The sequence below is a fragment of the Chinchilla lanigera genome, unplaced genomic scaffold (assembly GCF_000276665.1).
Source record: "Chinchilla lanigera isolate Chin_1 unplaced genomic scaffold, ChiLan1.0 scaffold00136, whole genome shotgun sequence".
Lineage (NCBI taxonomy): Eukaryota > Metazoa > Chordata > Mammalia > Rodentia > Chinchillidae > Chinchilla > Chinchilla lanigera.
Genome location: NW_004955537.1, coordinates 844144 through 857273, shown reverse-complemented (window position 1 = coordinate 857273; position 13130 = coordinate 844144). Strand labels below are relative to the sequence as shown.

The following is a 13130-nucleotide window of genomic DNA, read 5'->3' as shown; positions in this document are numbered from 1 at the left end:
TGACCTGAAAGGTCTTTTTGATCTTGTTTTGTTTTTCTTTCCTTTTTAATACTTTCTTGGGGACTGAGTATTATGTAGAAGATAACAAAGCAGCTCCTAGGCCAAGAACAAAAATACAGGCAAGTGATCAGTGGTGTGACGATTCTATATCCAGTGCTAACATATACATAAGCTAATATTTCCATCGCCCTGTAACTCCTTATATATATAAGATGTGAGGCACAAAGAATACAAGAGGCAACCAAGTACAGAAAGTGAGAGTGTATATACCTGGAAAATGATTTAGATTTTCTTTTCAGGGCACAAAATATAAAATGCCAATTACATACTTAGCTTTTGGTCTGGGCTGTTTTCCAAGTAGGCTGTGTTCCCTACCTGGTCATGCAGTGTGGGCAGGTAGCAACCAGGCACAGCCTTTTCTGGGTCCCCACCCTTGAGCTGCCAGAATTTCAGCAGTTTAGCTACTGGGAGTCCTGGTGGAGACCAGACCTCAGGGTGTGATAGATAGAATACAGTTGTCTGACTTCTTTGAGCCAGGTATTCTATAAGTTTCTTGAATTCTTTATCTCCTATAGTCTGTATCTACTTGAACAAGAGCGGCAGCACAGGCCCCCACTTGGATAAAAAGAAGGTCCAGCAGCTCCCTGACCACTTTGGGCCAGCCCGCGCGTCTGTGGTGTTGCAACAAGCAGTCCAGGCTTGCATCGACTGTGCTTACCACCAGAAAACCGTCTTCAGCTTCCTCAAACAGGGCCATGGTGGTGAGGTCATCTCAGGTGAGCATTGTTGAGCTAGTATGACCTCCTGCTTAGAGGAGCAGGCCTTCTCAGTTGACTGATTTCTGACAAGGCATCCTGTTTACTAATTCACACTTACCGGCTCTGGAGAAATATGAAAGTATTTTGTTCCTCAAAGAGCCCTCATTTCCAACTTTCAACCTCTTCTGAGCCTTTTGCATATCTCTGCCAGGAATACCCAAGCAGATTGTGCCTAACTGAGCCTCTAAAAAGGTTTCTTTCCTATCTCCTTGCTTAACTCCCCCATTCAGAAAATGTATGAGTATACGGTTTTAAGGCATTCTAGAAGGAGGAAGTGAGAGGGGCTATGAGAATTTCTTCAGACCGCCATGCCCTCCCCACTGGTTTCAGGAAACCCCTAATCTCTTCCTTTATTCTTTCATGCTGTATCTTCTCTGGGCCTAAGCCAGACCCTCTACAAGGGCTCTGAATCTCAGGGGTAGAAGGGGAAGTATGAGTCCCTCTTTCTTTACTGCTGAGACTTTAATTCAACAATACATTATTTTTAGCTCTCACTGAGAATACTCACTTTTTCTGCTATGCCTTCCTTCTGTTTCAGTTTTCTAAGTCCAAAATTCTTTTCTTTACCCATCAAACCAATGAAGGCTTAACCTACAGCCTTCCAATCTTAACAGTAATGCTTTTCCATATTTCCCTGCCCTCCTCCCTAACAAGTTGCTATAACCAGCTTCAAGAAACCTAGCTGACATGAAAGACCCCATAAATCACCAAATGACTTTTTTGGTGAACATTTGTTGAGTCCTTTCCATATGTCAGAGGTTATTGCCAGACACTGGTGGGAAAGTAGAAGAAGAGACGATGACAGGCTCAAGTCTATGCTGGTGAAAAAACAAAAATTCTAAACAGCTAAGGGTAACAACTGTTAGAATAAGGAAATGTATGGGAGCCCAGACTTGAGTAATTGTATGTGTGGAAGATAGGGGCAGACAGAAAGGGAATTATTCTAGAAGGCTCGGAACTGCTGGCAGATTAAATTCATGTATCCTTTGAAGTCCAGGCTCCTCTCTGGCTGTCTTTTGCTTCTGTGAAGCGTTTTTTCAGGAACAGGCCTTCTTTATCTCCTCCTTAGCTGCTTTCACTTTTGCCCCACTAAAGTTCTTCTGCCACCAAACTGATTCCTAAGAGTACCTATCACCCTAAATCTCCATTTCAGGGATGGGGATATAACTCAGTGGTATAGTGCTTGCCTGGCAAGCACAAGGTCCCGAGTTCAATTCCTGGCACCAAAAAAAAAAAAAAATGAAACTAAATCTCCATTTCCTCACTCCTTCAGAGACAAAAATCACAGGCTTTTGCTTCTAAAAAATTATGCTGATATTTTTAATAGAAATAAGAAGTATAATAAAACCAAGCATGAAACAATCCCAAATGTTGCCAAAACCCTGGTGTCATGCAGTTTGGAAATTATATACCCAAACCATTGCTAGCAATAGCTGTATTATCATCTTCTGCTCGGCTCCTCTGTTCTTAGGAAGTTCATATGAAAACAGCACCCTAAATGAACAGATTTCCTGGAGGAGGCCCTTCCAAATGATGGAGCAGATAGAATTATGTTCACAGTTGTTTTCACAAGTTGAGTGAAATTATTCTGAGCCCTGCAGCTGCAAAAGACTTGGCCTAGCCACTCCCATTATTGCATGCCCTTTCTGGTAGGAGGCAAAAATCAAAGCCCTCAAGGGAGGAAGGGAGGGGAAGAGGGAGGGAGGAAAAGAAGGGAGGCGGGAGGGAAACTGGGAGGGAGGGAGGGAAGCAGGGAGGGAGGGAGGGAAGCAGCCTGGGCACTGACTGCCTTTGTGTAACCTAGTAAGCCTGAGACAAGCAGTGGGCTGAGCTCCTCTGGCCCTGCGCTGTGCTGCCCTGCACTGCCCTGCACTGTCCAGCTGACGTGCATGGCTCTGTTTACCTAACTCCACAGCCGTGTTTGACCGGGAACAGCACACTCTCAACCTCCCAGCAGTCAACAGCATCACCTACGTCCTCCGCTTCCTGGAGAAGCTCTGCCACAACCTTCATAGTGACAATCTGTTTGGCAACCAGCCCTTTACACAGACTCACTTATCAGTCACTGCCACAGAATACGACCACAGCCACGACAGGTACCTACCAGGTAGGAGCTGGGATGGGGCATGGGCTCAGAGGGGATACAGGGCTGGTAGCAGCACCTGTAAGGGCCCACACCTGCTAGCCTGGTATCTACTGTCCAGAAAGCTCATTTTCTCTCTGTCCCTTACCTTTGCATCACATTGGACTTTTTGGGCTCTGTAATCTTCACAGTCTTCTGGATTTTTTTCCTTCTTTCTCTAGAATTATTCTTCTTTCTTCTGGATCCTTATCCCTAGAGAAAATTGTCTTATAATTCCCCCTTTGAGGGCAAAACAACCTTTGGAGTCACCCTGAAGTCACAGAACATCTCCTAGTGTGAATCTGGCAGCAAAACCCTAACATAGCTTTCCTTTGCCAGCAGAAAAGTTTAGTCTCAGGGTAGAGATTGAGAAATCTGCCCCCCTGTGAGTGGCCATCCATTCTTTGCTTTGGCACATGGCCCTAACTGTTGTAGCACTGCCAGTCTAGCAAGTCAATTCAAGTTCTTGCTGTTTCCAAGTAGGCTGAAAAATAACTTTCTTAGTTAACATACCAGACCCACAATAGGAAAGTGAATGCCACGTGGCCAGTCAGTGACTAAGCACTTCTGAGAGAGATGGAAGACTGAATGGAACTCAGCATCTTTAATCTGAAGTACAGGACACAGAGCAGAGGAGAAAAAGAAAGCTCAGCCCTAACCGTAGCGAGGTAGGTCTCTCTTGAGAGGGAGGAAAGGCTTTTAAAGGAGATCTGTGGACTGTGACCTGAGCAGAGGAGCAGGGAAAGCTGCTGTAAGTGTGGGGCTATGCTTGTGCCCATGGGAGAGCATAGTCTGAAAGGTGCCCCTTGGCCCTTCTCCTTGTACAAGTTGTGTTCCGTGCTGCATTCCCTGTTCTCTTTTCATCATAGTCTTAAAGGATACACGTCCAATTTAATTGCTGCTTCTGGAGAATGTGCTTGGGGAAACGACTGCCCTCCCAGTCCCCTTCTCCCTATGCTCTATCTATACTTCTGCATCCAGATGAGTGTTGCTTATGTTACTTGCAAGAGAATCAAAAAGATACCTGAATTCCAGTTACTGCTGTGGGGACCAGACTACCTGGTTGCTACAGCTGTATCCATGCCCCAGGCTGGTTTTTTTCCTTCAGAGAGAATTTCTCACCCAGCCTGCTCTAGATTGCTTTCTTTCAGCATTAGAATCTGAGAACAGAAAAAGGCATTCGTAGCTGTAGTTAGAATGCTGCACTGGTATGGTGGAGTTGGTACAGACAGAGGAGGGTTGTTAAATATCCCCAGCTATTGGCATTCAGGAACTCTGAGCTCTGTATCAGTAATAAAAGTTGGCCTACCTGGGATTCTCAAAGCAAGGTTGCCTATGAAGAGGGGGCATGTCCATGAATGTAGCTGCTAGGCTAAAGAGAAATTTCTCAAAGAACTAGGAACCTAGAATTCTGAACTGGCATAGTATCATTAAATTAAGAACTACAAGAGATACACTGGCAGCGGCACTCAGACTGGTTGAGATGTGTATGTTGTGGGCCTGTAGTAATGAAGGTAGTTTGAGATTGGGGCATGACCTTTCCTGGGAATTCTTTTGCAATCCATATTTCTCTTATTCAGCTACCAGGTAAGAGGAGCAAGCTTCAACCAGACTCTTCACAGAGAAATGGAGTATTGCTTTCTGACATTGGGTGCCACCTTTCCCTACCCCCATTTTCAGGCAGACTGAGCCAATTCTATATCGTTCTCTGCTCTCTAATTCCTTTTCTCATATCGAGTACTCACCACATTGTTACTCTCACCCTGGTTCCTGTTTGCCTTACTGAGTGAGCGTTTTCTAGACAAGCCAGGGCCTTCTCTGGACTTCTGATGCTTCTGAGCTTTATAGCCTCTCTCTTACCTGCCTGCCGCCTGCCATACTGAACATTTATTTTGCCTTTATTCTTTTATCAGTACATGCATTTTTCTGATTACTTGCCTAAACCTTTGCTAAAGAGCTTGATCTGTTCAAGAGCAAAGAGCTTGATCATTCAGGAGCTGTCTTTTGGGTTACCCTTTGTATCTGTTATTACTTCTACCTATCTGCCTGGCTATATACTTCTACTAGTTTGACATTTGTAGATACCATCTCTGTTCTCTGGACTAGATAAAGTTTACCGGAGCCTCCCTTCCCTCCTGCTACCCAATCGCTGTGTTAAGAGACACTATCCTACCCCTGTGGTCTTAGCCCAACTGAACATGCACTTCTAATATGTAAGATAGCCACCAAAAACTCAGGTAGATTTTATATCCCTTTAAGCTTTCTTACCTAAGTTGAAACTATATTTTTTACTGTTTTGTTTTGAAAACTTTCAGACCTGAAGAAAATTTGCAAAGGTATACTGCTCAACCATGTATTCTCATCTTCATTTTCCACTTAATTTTTTGAAATATTTACTTTGTCTCTTTCTTTAAGTGTAAATACATATATTTGTGTCTATAATACAGTGTTTACCTCAGTTCACACACACTTTTGTTTGCAAGCAGTTTGTTCTGCAAACAGAAGCATTTGCCAGATTTTGCTTTTGTTTGCAAACTGCATCAAATGACAAACATGACTGCAGCCGTCTTTCCCACACAAGCCCAAACATGGCCATCTTTTCCAAAATCTTAAATAATATTAAGTGTGTGAACAAAAGTAGTGTTGAGGTTTCTCTCTTTGCTATCCATGGGCTTCAATTCTCACTTCAGATCCTTCCTGGGTCCCAGAGACCCCACTTCCCTCCTTTTCTTCCTTACATTGCTATATTCTAGTGTTTGGACATCAAATCTCAGAGAGGCGCTTTCTCTGCTGCTTACCACTCCACCATCTTCCTAGAAGTTGGTTAAAGATTTTTTTTCATCTTCATCTGTACACTGACCACTGATGACTGATTATGCCAGAAATAAAACTCAAGTCTTCCAGCTCCAACCTGTTAGCACCTAAGCCAGTGAAATTCGTTTTGTTTTAACAGAACTCTGTTTTTTGCAAAGGTAAAAATATAATGAACCTCCAGTATATAATAGTTAAAACCAGAGCTGTCTTGTTTTTTGGTTTTGCAGTACTGGGCATTTAACCCAGGGCCTTGTGCATGGTAGGCAAGTGTTCTACTATTGAGCCACATTACCAGCCATTTTTTAAATTTTACTTTGAGACAAGGTCTCACTAAGTTGCCCAGGCTAGCTTGAACTTGTGGTCCTCCTGCCTCAGCCCCTGAGTCAGTAGGATTACAGGTGTATGTACACACCTGTACAGGATAACTAAAACCAGAGCTGTTTTGATAAGAGCTGGCACCAAGCTTTGAGCCTCCCTGTAAGGGTCCTCAGGGTCTCTGTGGGGCATAGTTGGAAAATAATGTTGTTCTCTTAGTTACTTTCTAGTTGCTCAACCAAAATAACCTGACACACAAAGTTAAAGGAGGAAAGCCTTATTTAGCTCAAGTTTATAGAGGTTTCAGTCCATAATTGGCTGGCTCCAAGGCAGGATGGCATGGCAGATAGGCATCACAGAGGAGAAACGTTCATGGTGGGCAAAAGGTAGCAAAGCAAACAAGGGACAACCACAGCTCTTTCTATCCCTTATATTTTATACAAGCTACTTAGGGCAGGTAGTACTCATACCCTTAATCCTAGTGCCCTTGAGCATAGCAGTGCACCATGAATCAATCCCAGCATCACACACTCTTGATCCAGTCACTTCTGAAAAAGCCCCACCTATGACTGCATGAGACTTTGAGAGGTTCGTCTAGACATAGCCCACAACAGTGGTGTTCTACTCTGACCTTGTCATACCAAAGGCAGCCAGGATCTCATCTGACCAGGCTTAAGAGGACTAGGGCCTCCCAGAGGTTATAGTGCTTTGTTTTTCCTGTACATCTCATTAGGACAGGATTTGATGACTTTGCCTAGTCCACATGCCACCAATCCAGATTTTCAGACCCCTCAACTTAGAATCCAGATCTGTTAATGTCCTTTGAATTACTGAAGGGAAGACTCCCACTGATCTATGTCTTCTGAACTCTGTACTGTTACCATTATCCATCATATCATCTGTCAGCTTCTGTGAGGCAGGCAGCACTATCTTCTTATCATACCTGAGCAACATGAGGGCTAGAAAGGTCAAGACTCTGCTGATAAGTGTGGAGACTAGATCAGATCTTTTGCCTTTTTTCAGAGAATGGTGGAGAGCTTAGGTCTGCTACTCTAATTCTGAATGAAAACAAAATTTCTCATTCATACAGTTTACCTGATTCCATTTTCTCATTTGATGTTCTCTGCATGACTAGAGGTGGTTTCCCCCATTTTACACATGAGGAAATGTGTTCAGAGAAGAAAAGCTACTTGCACAGGATCACATACTTAGCAAAAAGCAAAAACCAGGCTAGAAGCCAGGTCTCCTGCTTCTCAGATTGAGTTTTTATTCATGTCCCAGAGTAGAACATGCTTCCACCTTCTCTCCTGGAAAACAGGAACCAGAAACAATGTATGCAGAATGAGGGTAGGACATGATTTAAGTATCTGGAGCCTTAGAGACTTCTCTTTTCAGAACTACTTCTGGGAAAGGGCTTCAACAACTAACCTCCCTAGTAAAGGTACTCAACTATCAAATTTGACTTTCAGTCAGTGGTTACTGAGGAATTTTAGGTGAGTACTAAAAAGTAGTCCTAAAAGTCCTGAACTATCTTGGGACTAAGGTCTTTTTATGGGCTAAATAATTAATTCATAATTCATCAGAGCCCCTTGAATTAATCCTAAGCATTATCTAAACATCTGATCTCTAAGAAAGGTGTGAAGAACAGTAATACAGTCTGGTACCCATGACCAACACACTCAGGGCGTGTTGTGCCAGGGCTGAGGAACTGATTTGGTCTACATAGAACTCAAGCACGAGAGGGATTCAGCTTCGGGTTCTGCACTGCCCTGACTGGGGCACTGCTGCCTGGTGTCAGGCTATGGGATGGATGTAGAAATATCAGTAAGATTCTTTTTCCAAAGGTGCTCAAAGCTGTTTACTTCTGATTCTTACAAGTCTCTTACAAGGTATCCCATGGTACAGATAAGCTTCCCATGCTATAGGTAAGGATACAGGATTTTCAGAAGAGCACTGTACTGAGCAGCAAAGCCAAATTCCAACTCTGATCCTGGTGTCCATGTCCAAGCTCTCCCCAGTACACAACCCCAGCTTCCTTAGAAACTTTTGTGTGATCAGAGGGATGGAATGTGGGAACAGATCCTTTTCAGTCAGGCCTTTAATGAGGCATCAGGAAGGATTTCTGAGATGTCCTTCTGATTGAGCAGAGTGTCAGCTTCCAAGGAATTTAATCTGGGCATATGTATCCATTTTTCCCTACCCCTATTCCTTCCTGTAGCATCTTGTGACTAAGATAGTCTCTTCTAGAATAGCTTCATATTTTAAGGTCATCTTTCCAGAAAAAACCTAGAGCAGGGGTAGTGAACCTATGATAGTGTGCTGCAGTGGGCTGTTTGTATCATTGAAGGCTCTAAAAGGTTTGCCATACTGGCCTGGGGCATCCAGATCAGAAAAAACTGAAAGCCTATCTGTTAAAGAGAAAGAGTCTCTAAAGAAACCAAAGTCTAGATTGGTATTGAATGTAGCTAAGGTCACCCATTGAGAACCAGAGCCATGACTGATACACAGGCCTCCTGAGTTCCATCCACAGCTTTCTGTCTTGCTGCCTCTTGCCCACTCAAGCAGGTACTCAGGAATGAGTACTCTAACAATCTATCCAAGCTCTTCCCTGATCTAAGCATGGTTTTATTGTTTTCTAGGTGAAACCTTTGTCCTTGGGAGTAGTCTGCCTCGGTCCTTGGCACCACATTCAGACTCAATGGACTCTGCCTTGAATCCCACCAAACTTGTCAGCTCCTCCCCAAATCTTCGAGCTCCTGTTTACCGGCCCTTGCTTCCCTCCTGTGGTCTCCCACCAAGCACTGCCTCAGCTGTGCGTAGGCTATGTTCCAGAGGTAAGCCAGCCAAATTTCTGTCTTTCTGCCCTTTCTCATTCTCTGCTTCCTTCTTCCTATCCTTCCTTCCTTTCTTCCTTCCTTCAACATGCCCTGGGAGGTCAGAGGTAACCTAGCTCTACATCCTGGTGAGAAAGGGATTAGGCTTACTATTGTTTGACCAGGCACCTGGGAGGAAATCAGAACTCTGGGATTGGCTTGCAAATAACAGAAAGAGCCAAATACCTAGAGCTAACAAGGACAGAGAAAGAATCATTATGTTATTATTCATTAGCCATTTACTTGAATACCATCTGTGTTTGGCACAGAGATATAAAAATCATTTTTATCCTTAAGGTCTTGTGGAGGAGACAAACACTTAAAAAGATAATTGTACTTTGAACAGTATCCTGTACACACTGAGAGAGATATGCTCTGGATAGTCTGAAAACTGCAAGAAGGGACCCCTAACCTAATTTTAGCATTTAAGGGAACTTCTAAAAGGAAGTAACTCCTTGTCTGAGGCTGTGTAAATGGTTGCTAGAGTGAGTGGGGAAGAAGGGAGACCTTTCCAGAAAGAGAAACAACATAAGCAAGGGCAGAGGGAAAGGAAGTAGGACAGATGGTACCAAGATTGCATGCAGTTTGGTATTACCGAAACTAAGATATCATCCTGAAACACTGGTGAGCCACTGCCACCGCTCCCCAATGAGCTTGGGAACCAGGCAGCGCCCCAGACAGCTTCAGGGATATGAGGGGCCACTTTACGCCCCTCTGCCCCTGTTGGAGCTGAGCTGAAGCTCAGACAGCTTCAGGAATGCTGGTGACCCACCGCTGGCCCTCCCTCACGTGTTTGGGAGCCAGGCAGAGCCCTGGACAGTTTCAGGGGCCTGGGGGCCTCTCCCTGCCCATCCTTCATGCCCCCACCACCACCATTAGAGCTGACCTGAACCCTGGACAGCTTTGGGAATGATGGTGAGCGGGCCCCACCTCTGCCCTGCCAGCTTGGGATCCACGCAGAGTCCCAGACAAGCTCAGGGGCCATGGGTACCACTCCCTGCCCCCACCCCACACCCTTAGGGGAGCTAAGCTGAACCTCAGACAGCTCTAGCGGCCTCAATGACTGTGCACTCAACTCCTGCATCTGGCATGGGAACTGGGCTGGGTCCCAGGCAGTGTCTTGAGCCTCAGTGACCACAGCCCCCGTCTACTACATCCCAGTGGAAACAGGGCTGAAACCTAGACAGTTTTGGGAGCCCCTGAGTGGGAGCCAAACTGAGCCCCGGACAGCTATGGGAGCGCTGGGGATCACACTCCACCTCCACACCATCGAGGAGCCACACTGAGCACCAGAGACCTTTGGGTCCTTGCCCTGCCACTCCGACACCATCCTGGGAGTGAACCTGAACTCCAGGGAACCTCTGGATCTCTGAAAATGATGAAACAAGGAGAAAAACGCAATCGCAAACCTCCATCCCACCCAGAACAAGTCTAGGAGATAGCAACACAGAAGAGCTTGGAAGTCGTACACCTGAAATTTCTGAAATAATAGCACCTGAAGTAAAGAAACAACTCATCAACTCCAAATGATAGCAGCTGAAGTAAAGAAACAACTCCAATTTTCTGACATGATAGCAGCTGAAGTAGAGAAACATCTCCATCAGAGATAATCAAAATTATCCCTGAGGTAAAAAAAGAAATTACAACAGTAATGAAAAATTGTTTAGCACATCGAAGGAAGACATAGGACAGAAAATAGAGGAGCATAGAAAATTAATAGAAACCTTGAATGAACAATTTAGGAAAGAACTGCAGTGCATGAAACAGATTCAAACAGATATCCAGGAAATTAAAACTTCCATCGAAAGCCAGCAAAACCACTTGAACAAAGCTGAAGACAGACTTTTAGACCTTGAAGACAGCACTGCTGGTAATGACCGTAAAGGAAGGATCTCTTAAAAATAACAAGAAATCAAGAAATAACAGTTCAACAGCTGCAAGACAAAGCAAAGAAAAACAATGTAAGATTAATAGGTATCAATGAAACAGCAGGTGTCAGCACAAATGACATAAAAAGACAATTTGCAGAAGTAATAGCAGAAAATTCCCAAGCATGGAAAAAGAATTGGACATCCAGTAAGGGAGACATATAGAACTCCAACTAGCCATAACCAAAATAACTCTACACCCAGACATATAGTGATCAAGATGACAGAAATTCAACAAAAGAACAGAATATTAAAAGCTGCTAGAGAAAAGAAATAGATCAACTATAAAGGAAAGCCCATTAGAATCACAGCAGATTTCTCAACACAAACCATCAAGAAGAGCATGGAGTGAAATATTTCAGGTCCTGAAAGAAAACAACCTCCAACCCAGATTGATGTACCCTACAAAACTATCCTTCAAAATTAATGGAGAAATAAAATATTTCAACAATAAAGATCAACTGAAGAACTTTATGAGCACCAAACCAATCCTACAAAAGTACTAAAAGATATTCTAGAAAGAGATAAAAAAAAAAAGACCACAACTTCAAGAACAACAACAAAAAGTAACCGCCAAGCAGAGCAAGCAGTTAAACAGAGGGAAACAAGAGGAACCAACAGCAGGAAAATAACATGACAAAGATAAGCCAGTGCATATCAGTTATAACCATCAATGTAAATGGTCTCAATTTACCAATCAAAAGAAGTAGACTGGTAGAGTGGATCAAGAAACAAAATCTAACAATATACAGTATGCAAGAAACACATTTAACTGAAGTACTCACTTTAGCAGCACATGTACTAAAATTGTAATGATACAGAGAAGATTAGCATGTCCCCTGCACAAGGATGACATGCAAATTCGTGAAGCATTCCATATTTTTCAATTTCAAGAACAACAATAGGAAGCAGAGCAAGCAGTTAAACAGATAGCAAAAGTAGGAAACCAACAGCAAGTAAATAACGTGATAAATATAAGCCAAAACGTGTCAGTTATAACCATGAATGTAAATGGCCTCAATTCACCAGTCAAAAGAAACAGACTGGCACAGTGGATTAAGAAACAAAACCCCACAATATTCTGTATACAGGAAACACATTTTTCTCAAAAGGAAATCTGTAGACTGAAAGTCAAAGGATGAAATACAATTCTCCATGCAACAGGATCCCAGAAAAAGGCAGGGGTAACTGTTATGTTTGCAAACAACATAAACTTTAAACTGAAAACAATCAAAAGAGATAAAGAAGGTCACCACATACTTGTTAGGGGAAAACTGTAAGAGGAGGAGATAACAATCATAAACATGTATGCATCAAATAACAGAGCACCAAACTATATAGAGACAAATCTTAACACACATGAAAAACCAAATAATTAATAACACTATTGTAATAGGGGACATAAACACCCCTTTGACACGAAGAGATAGGTCAACTAGACAAAAAAATCAGCAAAGAAATAACAGATTTGAATCAAATCTGTGAACAAATGGACTTAGTAGATGTATACAGAGTGTTCCCACAACATTAGAATACTCATTTTTCTCAGCTGCACATAGGTCCTTCTCTAAAATAGACCACATCCTAACCCATAGAGCATACCTTCCGAAATGCAAAAGAATTGAAATTATCTCATGCATATTGTCTGACCACAGTACAATGAAATTGGAAATTAACAACAAAAGGAGCTCGAAAAATTCCATAAATACTTGGAAATTAAATAGCAACCTCCTGAACAACCAATGGGTCACAGAAGAAATTAAAGAAGAAATTCAGAAATACCTACAAACAAAGAAAAATGTAAATACAACTTACCAGAATCTGTGGGAATGCAATGAAAGCAATTCTCAGAGAAAAATTTATAGCCATGAACTCATACATAAGGAAAACAGAAAAAGAACAAATAAATACCCTAATGCTGCACCAGAGACTTTTAGAAAGAGAACAAGTCAAGCTCAAAGCCCAGTGAAGGGAGGAGATTATAAAGATCAGGTCAGAAATTAATGCAATTGAGACAAAGAAAACACTACAAAAAAAAAATAAAGAGTTGGTTCTTTGAAAGAATAAATAAAATTGACAAACCCCTAGCCAACCTTATCAAAAAAAGAAAGGAAAAAACTCATATTCAAGCAATAGGGAGTGAAAAGGATGAAATCACTACAGATCCTACAGAAATTCAAAAGATCATTAATACCTGCTTTGAAAATCTTTACTCCCATAGGATAGAAAACTCAGAAGAAATAGACAGATTCCTAGATAT

The 13130-nt window shown here is 42.7% G+C and overlaps 1 protein-coding gene across 6 annotated transcripts in view; it reads left to right on the top strand.

The window, feature by feature from the left end:
• Scmh1 (sex comb on midleg homolog 1 (Drosophila)) overlaps positions 1–13130 on the top strand; it is a 152089-nt gene that overhangs the window by 114024 nt on the left and 24935 nt on the right. For all 6 annotated transcript variants that reach the window (XM_013507789.1, XM_013507788.1, XM_013507792.1 and 3 more), the window contains 3 exons: positions 576–776; positions 2734–2925; positions 8709–8903. In XM_013507789.1, the coding sequence (XP_013363243.1) occupies positions 576–776; positions 2734–2925; positions 8709–8903 (588 nt within the window). The remainder of the gene's footprint in view (positions 1–575; positions 777–2733; positions 2926–8708; positions 8904–13130) is intronic.